This window comes from Fonsecaea nubica (genome assembly GCF_001646965.1).
Source record: "Fonsecaea nubica strain CBS 269.64 chromosome Unknown Scaff125, whole genome shotgun sequence".
Lineage (NCBI taxonomy): Eukaryota > Fungi > Ascomycota > Eurotiomycetes > Chaetothyriales > Herpotrichiellaceae > Fonsecaea > Fonsecaea nubica.
In genome coordinates this window covers 45,185-58,644 of record NW_019173798.1, presented here as the reverse complement: position 1 = coordinate 58,644, position 13,460 = coordinate 45,185, and the positions used below count along the sequence as shown (strand labels likewise).

At 52.3% G+C, this 13,460-nt stretch overlaps 4 protein-coding genes across 4 annotated transcripts; 2 read left to right on the top strand and 2 right to left on the bottom strand.

Annotated features, from left to right (window-relative positions):
* Positions 1 to 7: 7 nt before the first annotated feature.
* On the top strand, positions 8 to 2,887 carry AYO20_10903 (hypothetical protein; the record flags this gene model as incomplete). The annotated part of the gene is made up of 1 exon (XM_022649159.1): positions 8 to 2,887. One exon carries the CDS (start codon positions 8 to 10, stop codon positions 2,885 to 2,887), a length of 2,880 nt encoding a protein of 959 aa, XP_022494882.1.
* Positions 2,888 to 3,974: 1,087 nt separating this feature from the next.
* AYO20_10902 (di-trans,poly-cis-decaprenylcistransferase) lies at positions 3,975 to 5,327 on the bottom strand (the record flags this gene model as incomplete). The annotated part of the gene is made up of 2 exons (XM_022649158.1): positions 3,975 to 5,009; positions 5,106 to 5,327. 2 exons carry the CDS (start codon positions 5,325 to 5,327, stop codon positions 3,975 to 3,977), a joined length of 1,257 nt encoding a protein of 418 aa, XP_022494881.1.
* A 3,170-nt stretch (positions 5,328 to 8,497) lies between these two features.
* AYO20_10901 (hypothetical protein) lies at positions 8,498 to 11,197 on the top strand (the record flags this gene model as incomplete). Its single annotated transcript, XM_022649157.1, has 1 exon — positions 8,498 to 11,197. One exon carries the CDS (start codon positions 8,498 to 8,500, stop codon positions 11,195 to 11,197), a length of 2,700 nt encoding a protein of 899 aa, XP_022494880.1.
* Positions 11,198 to 11,809: 612 nt separating this feature from the next.
* On the bottom strand, positions 11,810 to 13,272 carry AYO20_10900 (hypothetical protein; the record flags this gene model as incomplete). The annotated part of the gene is made up of 3 exons (XM_022649156.1): positions 11,810 to 12,566; positions 12,622 to 13,078; positions 13,194 to 13,272. 3 exons carry the CDS (start codon positions 13,270 to 13,272, stop codon positions 11,810 to 11,812), a joined length of 1,293 nt encoding a protein of 430 aa, XP_022494879.1.
* Positions 13,273 to 13,460: the final 188 nt, after the last annotated feature.

Below are 13,460 nucleotides of genomic sequence, written 5' to 3'. Positions count from 1 at the left end.
TGCGGAAATGGCCCCCTTCCGTCTAGATGAGGGGTTCTCGGAAGATGCATCGAGTCAGGAAGAACATGGGCGCATGGCTACAGCCACGGCCGCAAGCTTTCAAGAGTGGGTCATGACACAGAATGAACAGGCACGCGCCGAAATCGCATACGAAGTCTTACGAACACTACGAACCTCTAAAATCGCGGCCGTGGTCGAGCGGCTGACACCACTCCTACATCTCGACCCGTTGGAAAAACTGCCACCAGAGATCACCTCACAAGTATTCTCCTACCTGGACGCGGAGACTCTGTTGACTGCTTCACTGGTGTCAAAGACATGGAGAGCACGTATCATGGACACGATGTTGTGGCAGGAGTTGTACAAGAGGGAGGGATGGGGTCTGGAGACAAAGGAGGTCGGCAAATTTGAGAGCGCCCTCATGCGACAGGATGCTAAAAGGGCGAGAACGCTGCTATCGGGCCAGCCTCAGTTGAAAAAACGAGCAACCTCTGACTGGTTGGAGTCAAAAGGGCGGAAGGTCTCTGCGGATGTTTCCCAGTGGAAAGAGCAGCATGGAGTGATAGAGGCTGACGAAGACATGAAGTCCGAGTCGAGTGATGATCAAGAAATGCAGGATGCTCCTACCAGCATACACAACTCCCCGCAGCGGCCGAACAAGAGACAAAGTGCAGATTCTGGGGATGAGATGGATTATTTGTCGGATGCAGTCACCAGAGATGACAGTCTTTCCGCGAGCAGAGCTGCCCAGTCCCTTGACCCTCCGATCAAGACAAAACTCGTCACCTATGGTTCCAATGGCGAGGAAAAGCTGAATTGGATCCATCTCTATAAGCAGCGCCAGAAGCTGGAACAGAACTGGACCAAGGGTCGATATACTACCTTCCAGCTCCCTCATCCCTCTTATCCTCAGGAAGCACATACAGAGTGTGTATACACCGTCCAATTCTATGGGAAATGGTTGGTAAGTGGCAGTCGCGACAAGACGCTGCGAGTTTGGGATCTGGAGACTCGCCGTTTGAGGGGAAAGCCTCTATCCGGTCACTCTCAGTCAGTGCTCTGTCTTCAATTCGATCCGACGGAGAAAGAAGATGTCATCATTTCTGGCAGCAGCGACGCAAGCGTCATCATCTGGCGGTTCTCGACAGGGCAGAAAATCCACGAAATCCCCTCTGCACACGAAGAGTCCGTTCTTAACCTGAGGTTCGATCACCGGTATTTGGTCACCTGTTCCAAAGATCGACGCATCAAAATTTGGAATCGGAAGTTATTGACCGCGACGGATAAAGATTACCCTCAGGTCAGACGCGGCGGCCAAGCACGGGTGCCATCATATATTGTCAACACTGCAGAGATGGAGCCCTCTCTCTTGGAAGCCAGACTGGCCAACGGGTCGATTCGGGCACTGAAACCATACACGCTTCTGCTGACCCTCGAGGGACACAGCGCTGCTGTCAACGCTATCCAGATTAACGGCGATCTTATTGTGTCTGCCTCGGGTGATAGACTCATCAAAGTCTGGAATGTCAAGGATGGAAGGTTGATCCGGACGCTACAAGGACATCAGAAGGGAATCGCTTGTGTCCAATTTGACGACAGACGTGTCGTCAGTGGGAGTAGTGACAACACTGTGCGGATCTTCGACCCCTATTCCAGCGCCGAGGTGGCAGAGCTTAAGGGCCATACGAATCTTGTGCGGACCGTACAGGCTGGGTTCGGTGACCTCCCTGGAAGTGACGAGGAGGACACGGCCAAGGCAAGAGCCGCGGAGTGGAAATTTATCGAAAGTCTCGTGCAAGGTAATTCGGCTGAAGACAGAGGGCACGGTCGACACAGTAGGAATGACACTTCGGGAACCTCTCGGTTCACCCTGGGCTCTAGATTACCACCTGGTGGAGGTGGCAGCAAATGGGGGAGGATCGTCTCGGGATCATATGACGAGACCATCATCATATGGCGCAAGAATGCGTCTGGAGACTGGGTTATTGGACAAGTGTTGCGTCAAGACTCTCCATCTCAGAGCCACGAAGTTCGTGCTCGACCGCGGCACGGTGTTGCCACTAGCATACAGCACGCTCCGCAACCAGTGATGCAACCTCCTCTCAACCTCGCATCGCTCACGGCGGCAGGGTACCAACCCCCTCCAGCAGCGGCCCAGCTGGCTCCTCTGGACCTCACTAATCCTGCTGAAGCAACCCGTCGAGCCGTCACGACAGCAACATCACAAATCATGCAGCAGGCAATGGGGACATCGATAGCGAACCTGGGCGCAGGCCTCACCAACGTCATGAGTATCGGGAGGGTGTTGAATGCCTCGACCGGGACTGGGACTCCGCGCAACAGTCTCAATCTCACCGGCAATCTCAGCCCCAGCTCCCCCAACCACGGGAACTACGCGCAACCAGTGGTTACTACGCAACCCCAGTTAGCTGTTGCCCAGATTGTACAGAATGCGATCATGCAAGCTCGGGCACAGCAGATGCAAAATCAGCAGTCATCAGGCGGATCATCTACGGGCGGTCAAACCCAGCCTCAGCCTCAGCCTCAGCCACAACAGCAACAGCAACAACAACAACAGAACCCTCTTCCACATCATCCTGCTCTGCCTCATCCTCAACCCGGACCTTCTCCCGCAGTTGCTGCAGCGCAACAACAATTAGCTCAGCAACAAGCCCAGGCTCCAGCCAATAACCAACCTGCCGTTGGCCATACTGATGCGAATGCCACGAACGGGGCGAACCAGGTGTCTGTCTCCCGTGTGTTCAAACTGCAGTTCGACGCTCGTCAAATCGTGTGCTGCTCACAAGACAGCCGCATTGTCGGATGGGACTTTGCCAACGGCGACCCCGAGATCATCGAAGCATGTCGATTTTTTGTTGGGCCATGAGTGACAATGAATGATCAAAAACCACACGACCACGGAGAAAGAGAAGGAATAAACCGAAAAGGGTGATAGGGCTTACTACGTCTCTCATCATTCTCTGATCCAGCTCAAGCAGGAGTTTTTACGGCACAAGAGTCAAGGGTCTTGGGTCAAGCACAGCGAGCATCAAAGGGATCTGGTTTGGGGGTGTGGATTGGAAAAATCGCCAGCTAGTCAGTCAGTCAGCTAGTGAGCCAGGCTCGTGTGTAACGAGTGGCCTGTAGCATGAATCATAGGGCACAATGCTATTCTCGCCCTGAGTCCCACGCGTATATTATGAATGTCCTCCCTCGGTCTGGCATCAAATCGAGCCGGACCTTGGTTATTGATTAATTGATTGATTGATCGATCATCATGTCTTTCATGTCTTTTACGTCCCTTTCGCCCCTCCTTGCCCTTGTCCCTTCCCTGACGTCTTGTCCTTCGGCTCCCGCGCGCGCTCTCATTCTTGTCTCTCTTTCTCTTTCTCTCTCTCTATATGTACCCACACCTAACCTACCGTAGTCCCAATGAGGTATGAGGTGAAGTGAGGTGATCTATCTTTCTTTTGGGGTGCGTGCGTGCGCGTAATGTGCGCGGGTCTAATTTCCTCTACTCGAAAACTTTTAAACGCTCGGACGTACATGCATACATACATACATATGACGCATGTGATACATGTGATACATGGCCTTGTGGCTTTGGAGCGTGGGAGGGGAGGGTGGAGATGGTGAGAGGGAGGCACCCTGGAAAGATGGTACTTGAAGAGAGAGACAGGCGACCTGGCCAGTGGGGATCAGTGCGACAAGTGGTCTGGATGTAAGATGCCAGGTGTTGGGGTCCGAAGTTCGAGAAAACTGGCCCTTCGGAGGGCGAATTGCTGCTCCATGTCCGAAACAGGAGTCAGCAGACCCCGTATCCATCTGAGTCTTCGGCTTCAGAATGGGCATTGCGACGGGGTAGGGTTGGATATACACAGGCTCCTTCCATTCCGGTCGGCATCCCTCTCCTTTTCTCTTAAGCTCATTTCTGCTCCGCCATATGGCGTGTACGGTTTCCAATATCGTTTCCCTCACGAAACGTGAACCTGGGCCATACCACTAGCTTTCCTCGCTTTACTGGCGCTAGATGATTTCCCTCTCCTCTTGTCTTCTGCCCGTCCTTCGCTTTCTTGGGCATCTCTTTGCTCGCGCCGTTTGCGCCACTGCCACTCCCACAGCACAGGCAGGAATGACCATAAGTCGAACTCGGGCCACAGCACGTCCAGAAATACAATCTGCGTCGACTCGTGGCATTGCCAGAGCATAAAGTCGCTGAGCCGCGACACCCCCGATGTGCGGATGAGCAGGTCAATGGGTGGGCAACTGGCTGTGTATGTGTGCGAGGTGATTGTCGCCGGAGTGATTAGCTCAGGCGAAGGATACTGTGGAGTCTGCTGAGTAGACTTTTGGGATGTCGTTAGTGGGCGCAGTGGTGGTGAGGGCGACGTGTTGTTATCATCGTGGTGAAGGGTGGTTGCGGTTGACACTGACGAGGCGTCGTGGTCACGATCAGACTGGTCGGGCGAATAAGATGACAAGCTCGTGGTGCTCGATGAAGGTGATCGCATATCCGCCCCAGTGGGCGACAAATATGTTCTCGATGTGGTCGATGTCGATGCTGTGTGTTGTGAAAACTGTTCGGACCAAATGGTGCTCGCTATTCTCTCCTCCTTAAAAGTGCTGTTTCTCCCCTTGCCGTGGATATCCTCTGGCAATGGCGTTGTCCATTCCTCCACCGTGCTCTGAATCGCACTCGTAATTTCTTCTCTCGAGGTATAGGGGAAACAGACGTTCAGGACACAGTTCCCCTCATTCCTGCTGGTCATTTCGACTGCTTTATCCACCGCCTCGAGGACATCCGGCTTGATTAACTCTCGTTGGCCTAATATTCGTATCCTCGCACCGTATCGATCCAACAGCTCGCCGTGTTGCACAAGCTGCTTTAGCTTGATTTTAGCCATGGACATTAAGGCATCAACCTCGTATTTGCTGCGCTTGAAATTCTCGATGCTGAAGGCGTATATCGTTACGGTGTGCACACCAGATTTATAGCACACTTCCAGGATCTATCATCATAGCATGGTCAGCATTGGTGCAACACCCGATGGAGACCCGGTTCATATACTGAAGGGCATCTAGGCCTCCATGATCATCTGTCATACCTTTGCCAATGCCTCAAAACCCAAATTATGTCCTTCAACGGTCTCGATCCTGTTATTCTTTGCATATCGTCTATTCCCATCCATGACAAACGCAACATGTTTAGGCACAGGGCCCTGGCGGAGAGCACCGATTAAGAGTTCACGCAGTTGATTGAGGGCCCATTCTGCGGGCGGCGAGGAGAGGAGCCATTGGCGAAGATTGGATATATGACGGTGTGGCATGATGGCAGAACTTGAAGACGCTCAGATATGGAAGGGAGTAATGCTCGTAGAGACTCGTAGGACTTGAGGCGGTTTTCAACTCATGGGACGCTGCAGTTTTGGGGTCGCTTCGGCGTTTGCATGAAGGTTGTTGAGCAAGGTCACAAGCAAGGACACAGTTTGCAAATGATGGATGCGCAGTAAGAAAGTCAGGGAGATTCGAAAGGAGTGGAAGGCGGTCGCTTAGATACAAGAACGAGAGTTGCGTCGCCTGCGAGCTTCTGTTGAGGTATTGCGCACCCACGCAGCGCTTGGGTTGTCGAAAAGTTGGCACAGACCGCAGCTGGGGACGTAATTGTGGTATTGCGTGGACTCGTACTCGGTACCTGCCTTGTACCCACCCGCACCCTGAAACTCGACCTTCCTTTCCTTGGCACGCTTGGTGCACTTTGGGTAATAATCCATTAGGTGGGTTTGGGGGTTGAGCGGGTCTAAAATTGGCTCTAACCAAGTTGGGCCGAAAACAAACCTCTTTAGCAGCTAGCATCAGCCTCCTGTGACTCTTGCAATATAGCAAAAACGCTTCCCTCCCGCAGACTGCCCGTGAGTTGCAGTGCAGGACTGACAACCTTGCATCAATCGTAATGATTGATCTGTCCAATAGTCTGATCAGAATGATGCGGCTCGCCAATTGACCACGCCAGCTGGCAATTCCTGACTGGTTGAAGAAGCATTCATAGGAACTCGAGTTACAGCCTCATCTGGGAATTTCTCTGACCTTATGTTGAAATATTCATCGAGCACAGTCTCTGAAATGATATCGCTTTTATAATGCGGATTGGGAAGCCTGTCCGGACGTCCAATCCAGACTCCTCTATATGGAAAGGTCTCTCAGAAGATGATTTTCGTCGAACCGTCATTGCACTTTCCAAAATCACCGATGGCGTTCCAGCCGAACCAAAATCCTGGTGGTTGGCTGCTGCCGACAGAGATTCCCCTCCTTCTTCTACTACTCGTCGATCACTGCCTTATCATACTGAGCGAAGACTGGCCGATGACTTTGCGTTCATATCAGCTGCTCAAGAAGGAGTGGAAAGCGTGGCGGCGGTATGTATCGAGGAGCTTCGTGAACCTCCGGGCCTTATCTTTCGTGTTGCCGCAAACGAAGGAATCGGTGAAGAGGACAGAACTGTCTTGCAGCAGATTTGCGATTCTCTAATGTCTTGTGCATCGAATGGTAGGCATAAAATCCACTTGGTGGAAGCGACTGTGTCGCTGTGCTGACTTTTCAAAAGACATTTCGCTTACAGACTGTATTTCAACGACCAGAAGGTTAGTACTTACACTCTCCCGCGGACGTATCATCTCGCGAATACGGCTTTTCCTTGGTCATCAACCTTCTCACTGTCGGGGGTCGGCCACGACATCGAGCCTTCGCCTGGACAATACTATAAAGCGGTTGCGAGCCGTGGCTTCTACACCAGTCGCCGTAAATCTGGTGAACCGAATATCCAAGATAAAAGCAAGATTCCAAAATATCCTACGCTCAGACAACCTACAGGCAAGTCGTGAGCTGGAGGAATGTCTTTCTGAATGCTTCTCTATCACCACTTCCAATGGTTGTACGCCATTCCAGACCACTTTACAAGAGGCCGGATTCGACTCATCTGTATGGTTTAACAACAAATTCATCATGCAAATCGATAAGCTCGGAGCCTATCACAGAATCCCTGAGACTCTATCCCAGGAAGCACATCGAAGAAGGATGAGACCACTTTTCTCGAGTATCAGGCTCGAGTTTATTGATCCGTACCTACCAGTACAGAGCCCTATATCAGTTTCGGGGAAGATGGTCAATTGCCACGTGCATGCAGAAGTACAAATGGTCATTCATCATATTCTCAACGCATCATCGATCATGCCTCGAATCATCGGTACAAGCAAAGCGGCGTGTTTTCTCTGCCATCTCTTCATTTCTGAGCACAAGGTTTTCAGTGTATCGGCATGGCATGGGCGTTTGTACGATCAGTGGACTATTCCAGACCTTACAGAGTATAGCGCCGAAAACATCACGATGCTGAGAGCCATCATACAAGGAATGCACCGCAAATGCACCCAGCTTGGTAGGACGACACATCCGCGGCGTCCGCATCCTCTAACTAGCAGACACAATCTGATGAGTCTTCCCAACTTTTCACCTGCATCAACAATCCCAAGCTTGAGATCAGATCGGCCAACGAGCATCAATAGGGCTGTTGCCACAGACCCTATAGCGGTTGAGACCAGCGTTCCTTGCACTAATGCCTCCCAGTCCTCGGCCTCACCAGCTGTTCCAGGGGTAGAAGACAGCGAATGGGAATCACTGGTAGACGGATCCACAACACCGAGACAGTCAGATCATACAACCGAGTCCGAAGTCGTTGACGAGACCGGTAAACCTAGCGATCCAGGGCCTGAAACCGACAGTCGTAGCAACGGACGTCGGAGTACAAGCTCAAGCGCGTCGGATCTCTCCACAAGAATCTTTCACCTTCACCCTGGCAGGCCACAAGCGATTGACTTGCCGCAAATCCATATCAACGCGGAGATAGAGCCACCTTCTGTAGGGGTGCTCACCTTGAAGAGGCACAACGAAATGAGTAGACATTCCGAAAGTCGAATAGTCAGTCTGGAAGACCTTAAAGAAGGGCATGAGATTAGCTTCAAAAGAGGACAGTCCGAGCCTTCCATTGTGCTCCAGCTCCAGAAAGGTGGTATCAATGTGTGTTGTGTGGCCCTGGAGTGGACGTGAAAACGCATCTGATAGCAAGTTACTGGGACGTTGAGATATCGGCTGTGGCGCAGGCCAGTTGTGGCGGGGAGGCGGAGGCGCAGACTTGGCACTAGATGTCGACGTTTGATGTCACGTGTCGAGGTTGGCCTGCGTGGCGAACGATGGGGCAAGTCGGAAGCTGCTCATCATCTGGTCTCTGCGCTTCCACATCCCCCATCACCATCCATCACCCGCCAGCCAGCCTGCCAAACCTCCCTCTCTCAAAGAGCCCAAGGCGTGGCAAGTCAAGATCACCATTATTTCCTTAGATAGTCTCTTTCTTCGAGCTGTTCTTTTTCCTTCATACTGTTTGTCTTCTTACCAAGGGTTTCTTTTTTGTGTTTCTACAGCGGCCTGCCGCCGCCGCTCAATCCCGATCATGGCTTTACAGGCTCCCCTCTCCCAGTTGCCTGTAAGTATACTGGCCGTCTCACAGAGACTCGCCGTCCCGCTGACTGTTGCGCTTCCTCAGAGCCTCTCCGCAATTGCTCCAGATGTCTTTACGACGCTACCCTCGCTCTTTACTTCGCCGCTTCAAACTCTCCGACGCTATCGCCTGGCGCGGCTGCGCACCGAAGGAGATGTATCGGGTTCGCGGCAGATACATTCAGCAGGGAAAAATGTAGGGCAGTCAACGGTACAAAAAGAAGTTCTCCGAGATGGGAATGTTCCTAACGCCTCGCAGCTTTCTTCAAATGTCGTTCTCCCAGATTTCCTCGCCTCCCTTCCGACCAACAGTATCCCATCGCAAACGCTCAACCTAAATCCTCGCCGAACAATACCCTGGATGTCTCGAACCATTTCCTCATCAGTTACCTCTCATTTGAACCTGGCACCGACCCTGCGCCGGGATTTGTCGACCAGAGTTTCCAATGCCTCACCAAGTGCCCCCTCAGGAAAACGCTCGATGAGATCACCTTTGACACAGTCTTCATTCACTTCTTTAGTGTTTGGTCCCCCGCGGCGAGGGAATAACTCAAGCGCGAACAAGCAATATCGACAATTTTCAACGACCTCCCCGCTGGCCAACCAAAACATGTTGGCCCACGCCGAACGTACTGCGAATAACAATCCTACTAGTGCCACCGCCCAAAATGCATTCTATTCCGCCCTCCTCCGTGCAAACATGCCCAAGCTCGTCATTGAAAGATATCAGTCAGGTCGATATGCCACCAATCCCGCAACTGATGCGGCATATCTCAAAGCTCTACAGATGACCGGCTCGGTGCCCGCCCCGGGCACGCCCGGTTCCAACGTTACTGGCACACAGGGAAATGGGCTCAGTGCAGACAAGCTAAGGGCCGTAGGCCAGGCGGTTGCTGGACAGAACTATGGTGGGCAAGTGATCATGCCGAGCAACAAATCTGGTACAGGTGCCAAAGAAGCGCCGCTTTATGTGGTGGTTGAAGAGTCATGGGGTGCAACCATCCTGAAGTGGGTTCGAACGTTTCTCTGGGTCGGCTTGTCTGGCTACTTCCTCTTGGTGGTCCTGACCATGGTCGTGGAGATGACGGGTAGTTTCCGGACGAGGGTTGGACAAAACAACGAGGTACAACCCCAACATCAGACCGTTCGCTTCAGCGATGTGCATGGTTGCGATGAGGCCAAAGAGGAACTTCAAGAGCTGGTCGAATTCTTGAAGAACCCGGAGAAGTTCAATCAACTAGGAGGCAAGCCCCCCAAGGGTGTTCTTTTGGTGGGCCCACCTGGTACTGGCAAAACGATGCTTGCGCGTGCCGTTGCAGGCGAGGCTGGCGTGCCGGTGTTCTACATGTCTGGGTCCGAGTTCGATGAGCTCTATGTCGGAGTCGGTGCTAAACGCGTTCGGGACCTCTTCACTCAAGCCCGCAACAAGGCGCCTTCGATCATCTTTATTGACGAACTGGATGCCGTTGGCGGCAAGCGGAATGCACGTGACCCTGCTTATGCGAAACAGACACTCAACCAACTCTTGACGGAATTGGATGGATTTAGCCCGAGCACCGGTGTTATTCTCATCGCCGCGACCAACTATCCGGAGTCTCTGGATAAGGCGCTCATTCGACCGGGACGATTCGACCGACATGTCAATGTGCCTCTCCCCGATGTTCGCGGTCGGATACAGATCCTAAAGCACCATATGAGAAATATGCCCATCGCAGCTGATGTGGATGCGACCAATCTTGCACGCGCTACAAGCGGCATGTCTGGCGCCGACTTGGAGAATCTTTGCAACCAAGCTGCAGTTCATGCTTCACGGTTGAAGTACAAGAAAATCACAGCCATGAACTTTGAGTGGGCCAAGGATAAGATCATGATGGGGGCTGAAGCCAAATCCCGCATGATTCGAGAAAAAGACAAGATTCAGACCGCTTATCACGAAGCTGGCCACACTTTGGTCAATTTGTTTACTCCGGCCAGCAATCAACTGTATAAAGTGACCATCATCCCACGTGGTCAAGCACTTGGTGTCACTCACTTTCTCCCTGAAATGGACGAAGTGAGCCGAGGTTACGATCAATTCATCGCTTCGATTGATGTCTCCATGGGTGGTCGAGCCGCTGAAGAATTGATTTATGGTCCAAACAAGGTGACCAGCGGTATCTCGCACGATGTTCAGCAAGCCACTCGGACCGCATTTTATCTTGTCACCCAGTGCGGGTATTCCCCCAAATTGGGAAATGTCGATCTTGCTTCCGACTATGACAAGCTATCGAGCGAGACGAAACAGGAAATCGAACGAGAAGTGCGGCAGATTGTGGAAGGCGGTCGAGAACGAGCGGATCGAATTGTCAAAGAGAAGCGGAAAGAACTCGAAGCCTTAAAAGATGCACTTTTGGAATACGAAACACTAGACCGGGAGGAAATTATGAAGATTCTACGTGGGGAGAAGTTGAAAAAGATCGAGGTGGAGCTCCGCGAGGATGACGACACTGACAACGGAGATAATGGGCGAGGAAACAAGTCACAACCCAAGAAGGAGAAGGAGGTTGGCTCCAAAGGCAGCTTAGGGATTAAGCTGCCTGACGTGCTGCTGCCACCTGGGACAGGTGGAAGAGGCGGAGAGAAGGAAGGCGTGTCACGGGTCAGTGATAGATGACATTGAATATGTCGGTCTTCGTCGTGGATTTAATTAGCGAGTAAAATGACTCTCTTATCGTGGAATTCAAAGGTTATCCTCTGTACCTCTACAGGATGTGCTGTTTGTAATTCAGCTGGCACGTCGAGCATGTTGAATTCAAGGAATACAGAGAGGTGGCTATGCTTCATACTTTGTTCCTAGCAGAGATTCTCGAGCAGGTAGGTGCCTATGTACTATAAGTATATATTATAGGTCACCGTTGCACTTGTTAAGACAGCCGAAAGAGGCAGGGCACGTATCTGATAGGGATACTAACATAGTTGTGTGCACAATAGATGTGCATACACTCCCACGTGTCTCCCTTATCCAGCACTGATGTCACTTTTTGTCTGACGGGGACCTCTAATATAGAGCACACCAACATAAACACTCGGTCTGACGTGACCTTGCACCCAGGTCACATACATTGTATACCATTCATTTTTTTCCTTGAATCTTCTGGCACCTTCACAATTATAGCACCGTCGTAACTCAAATCCCACATACCCTACTCGACCGGTGCTCTTAAATGGCCCGAGCAAATGAAAACTCCAATTGAGAAATACAAGATATCTACAGCCTTTGTCTCCCTCATCCTGTCTTGGGTAACCTTGGAGAGCTCAGCGGCGACACGAATACCGGACTTTGAGCATCTGATCGTGATGTGACGCTCGACAGCACTGGTGATCTCTTCTCAGTGCCTGTCGCAGCGGCTTGCACGGGTGTCCCTGGCGGGGAGCCAGGTGTTGCTTCGGTGGGTGCGCTTACTGAGCCGGTGGGTGAAAACACTGGATGATGCTCGTGGATGAATGTGCTGCCGGGCAGCTCCTGTGGGATCGATGGCGGTTGCTTCTGGAGGGCGACCGGACCTGCGGCGTTCGGGTCATATGCTGGCGGCGACGAGGGGGGAAAGATGGGCCACCCGTTCGCAACCCCCACGGCTCCAGGAGATCCTGCTTGACCTTCCGGGCTGTCCAGTTCGTGCGCGGTTGGCGCCCTCGACATTGACATTTGAGACAGAACAGGCTCTTCTGGCGGGAATGTCGTCGTGCGGTTGGCCTCTGCGGCCCGCCTCGCCTTGCGTCTTCGCCGAACCCAGAAGAAGGTCGCGAGACACACTATACATATCACCACCCAGATGGAGACGGGAATGGCAATCTTTGCTCCTGGTGGAAACTTGTTCTTCCCCTGCTGTTGTGGCACGAGCGAATACTTTTGCGAGAAGACGTGATCGGTGATCAGCGTCAGACCGGCTATTGCTGGAGTCGATGCAGGGACTAATGTCGTGGCAGGCACCGAATAACACGGAGTATCCTGCCCAACCGCGGTGTAATATATCTGATATCCACTGACACTCCATTAGCCTTGCGGACCCGTTAAGACTGGGGAGGTAGAGTACTTACAGTGGACAGCAGGCACTGGCGGTTGTGAAATAGTCCTGCGGGCATCTCGTGATGAGTGCGTTGAGTCCGTATTCATATGCACAACAATCTGGTCGGTTAGGAGAACAGCCGACGTTGGGATATTCCGTCACTCGGCCAGCAGCGTCCGTGGCTATCGCGAAATACGGCACCGTGCAGCTGCCCGTCATCAGCGGTGCTCCAACAAAACTTGCTGCCGTTGTCGGTTTCCCGGCTGTCGGCTCTGGCGTTTCCGACACTGGTTCGCCCGAGATGGTTGAGATGCTCGGATTGCTCGAGGAAGAAGACGTCGAAGCTGGCTGAGTTGATGGAGCTGCTGCTGGTGGCGTGAGACTCATGCTGGCGAGCGCACTTGAAAGTCCTGCTGGGGAACATCCCACAAAATCCGGCGCGGTCTCGTTGACAGCAGTACACTCCTGCTTGTTGAACTGGATAGCCACTATTACCGTTGTCAGAAGTCTGTATATTTCGCAGCGCACCACACACGACTCTCACGTACATGCTTGCTCGTCGGAATTACACTGCGTGTAAAGGCAACAAGACAATGCGCTGACATATGCCGAACTCGAACAAAGGCAGGCGATATCGATCACCGAACATGATTTCTGAGCAGAGGTCGAATTCGAGAGACATCCTTGCTGTTGTTCACTCTGTCAACACTCCCCACTCGGCCAACGAGGTGACAAAACTTACTGCACACTGAGGGATTTCCTGTACACTGATGGCATCCACGAGGCCCAGACAAAGGAGATGGAGGAGAAGGATGAAGAGCTTCATGACGAACGAAGCTCAAGTCGTCAGTCAGTCAATCAGAGGCCGAG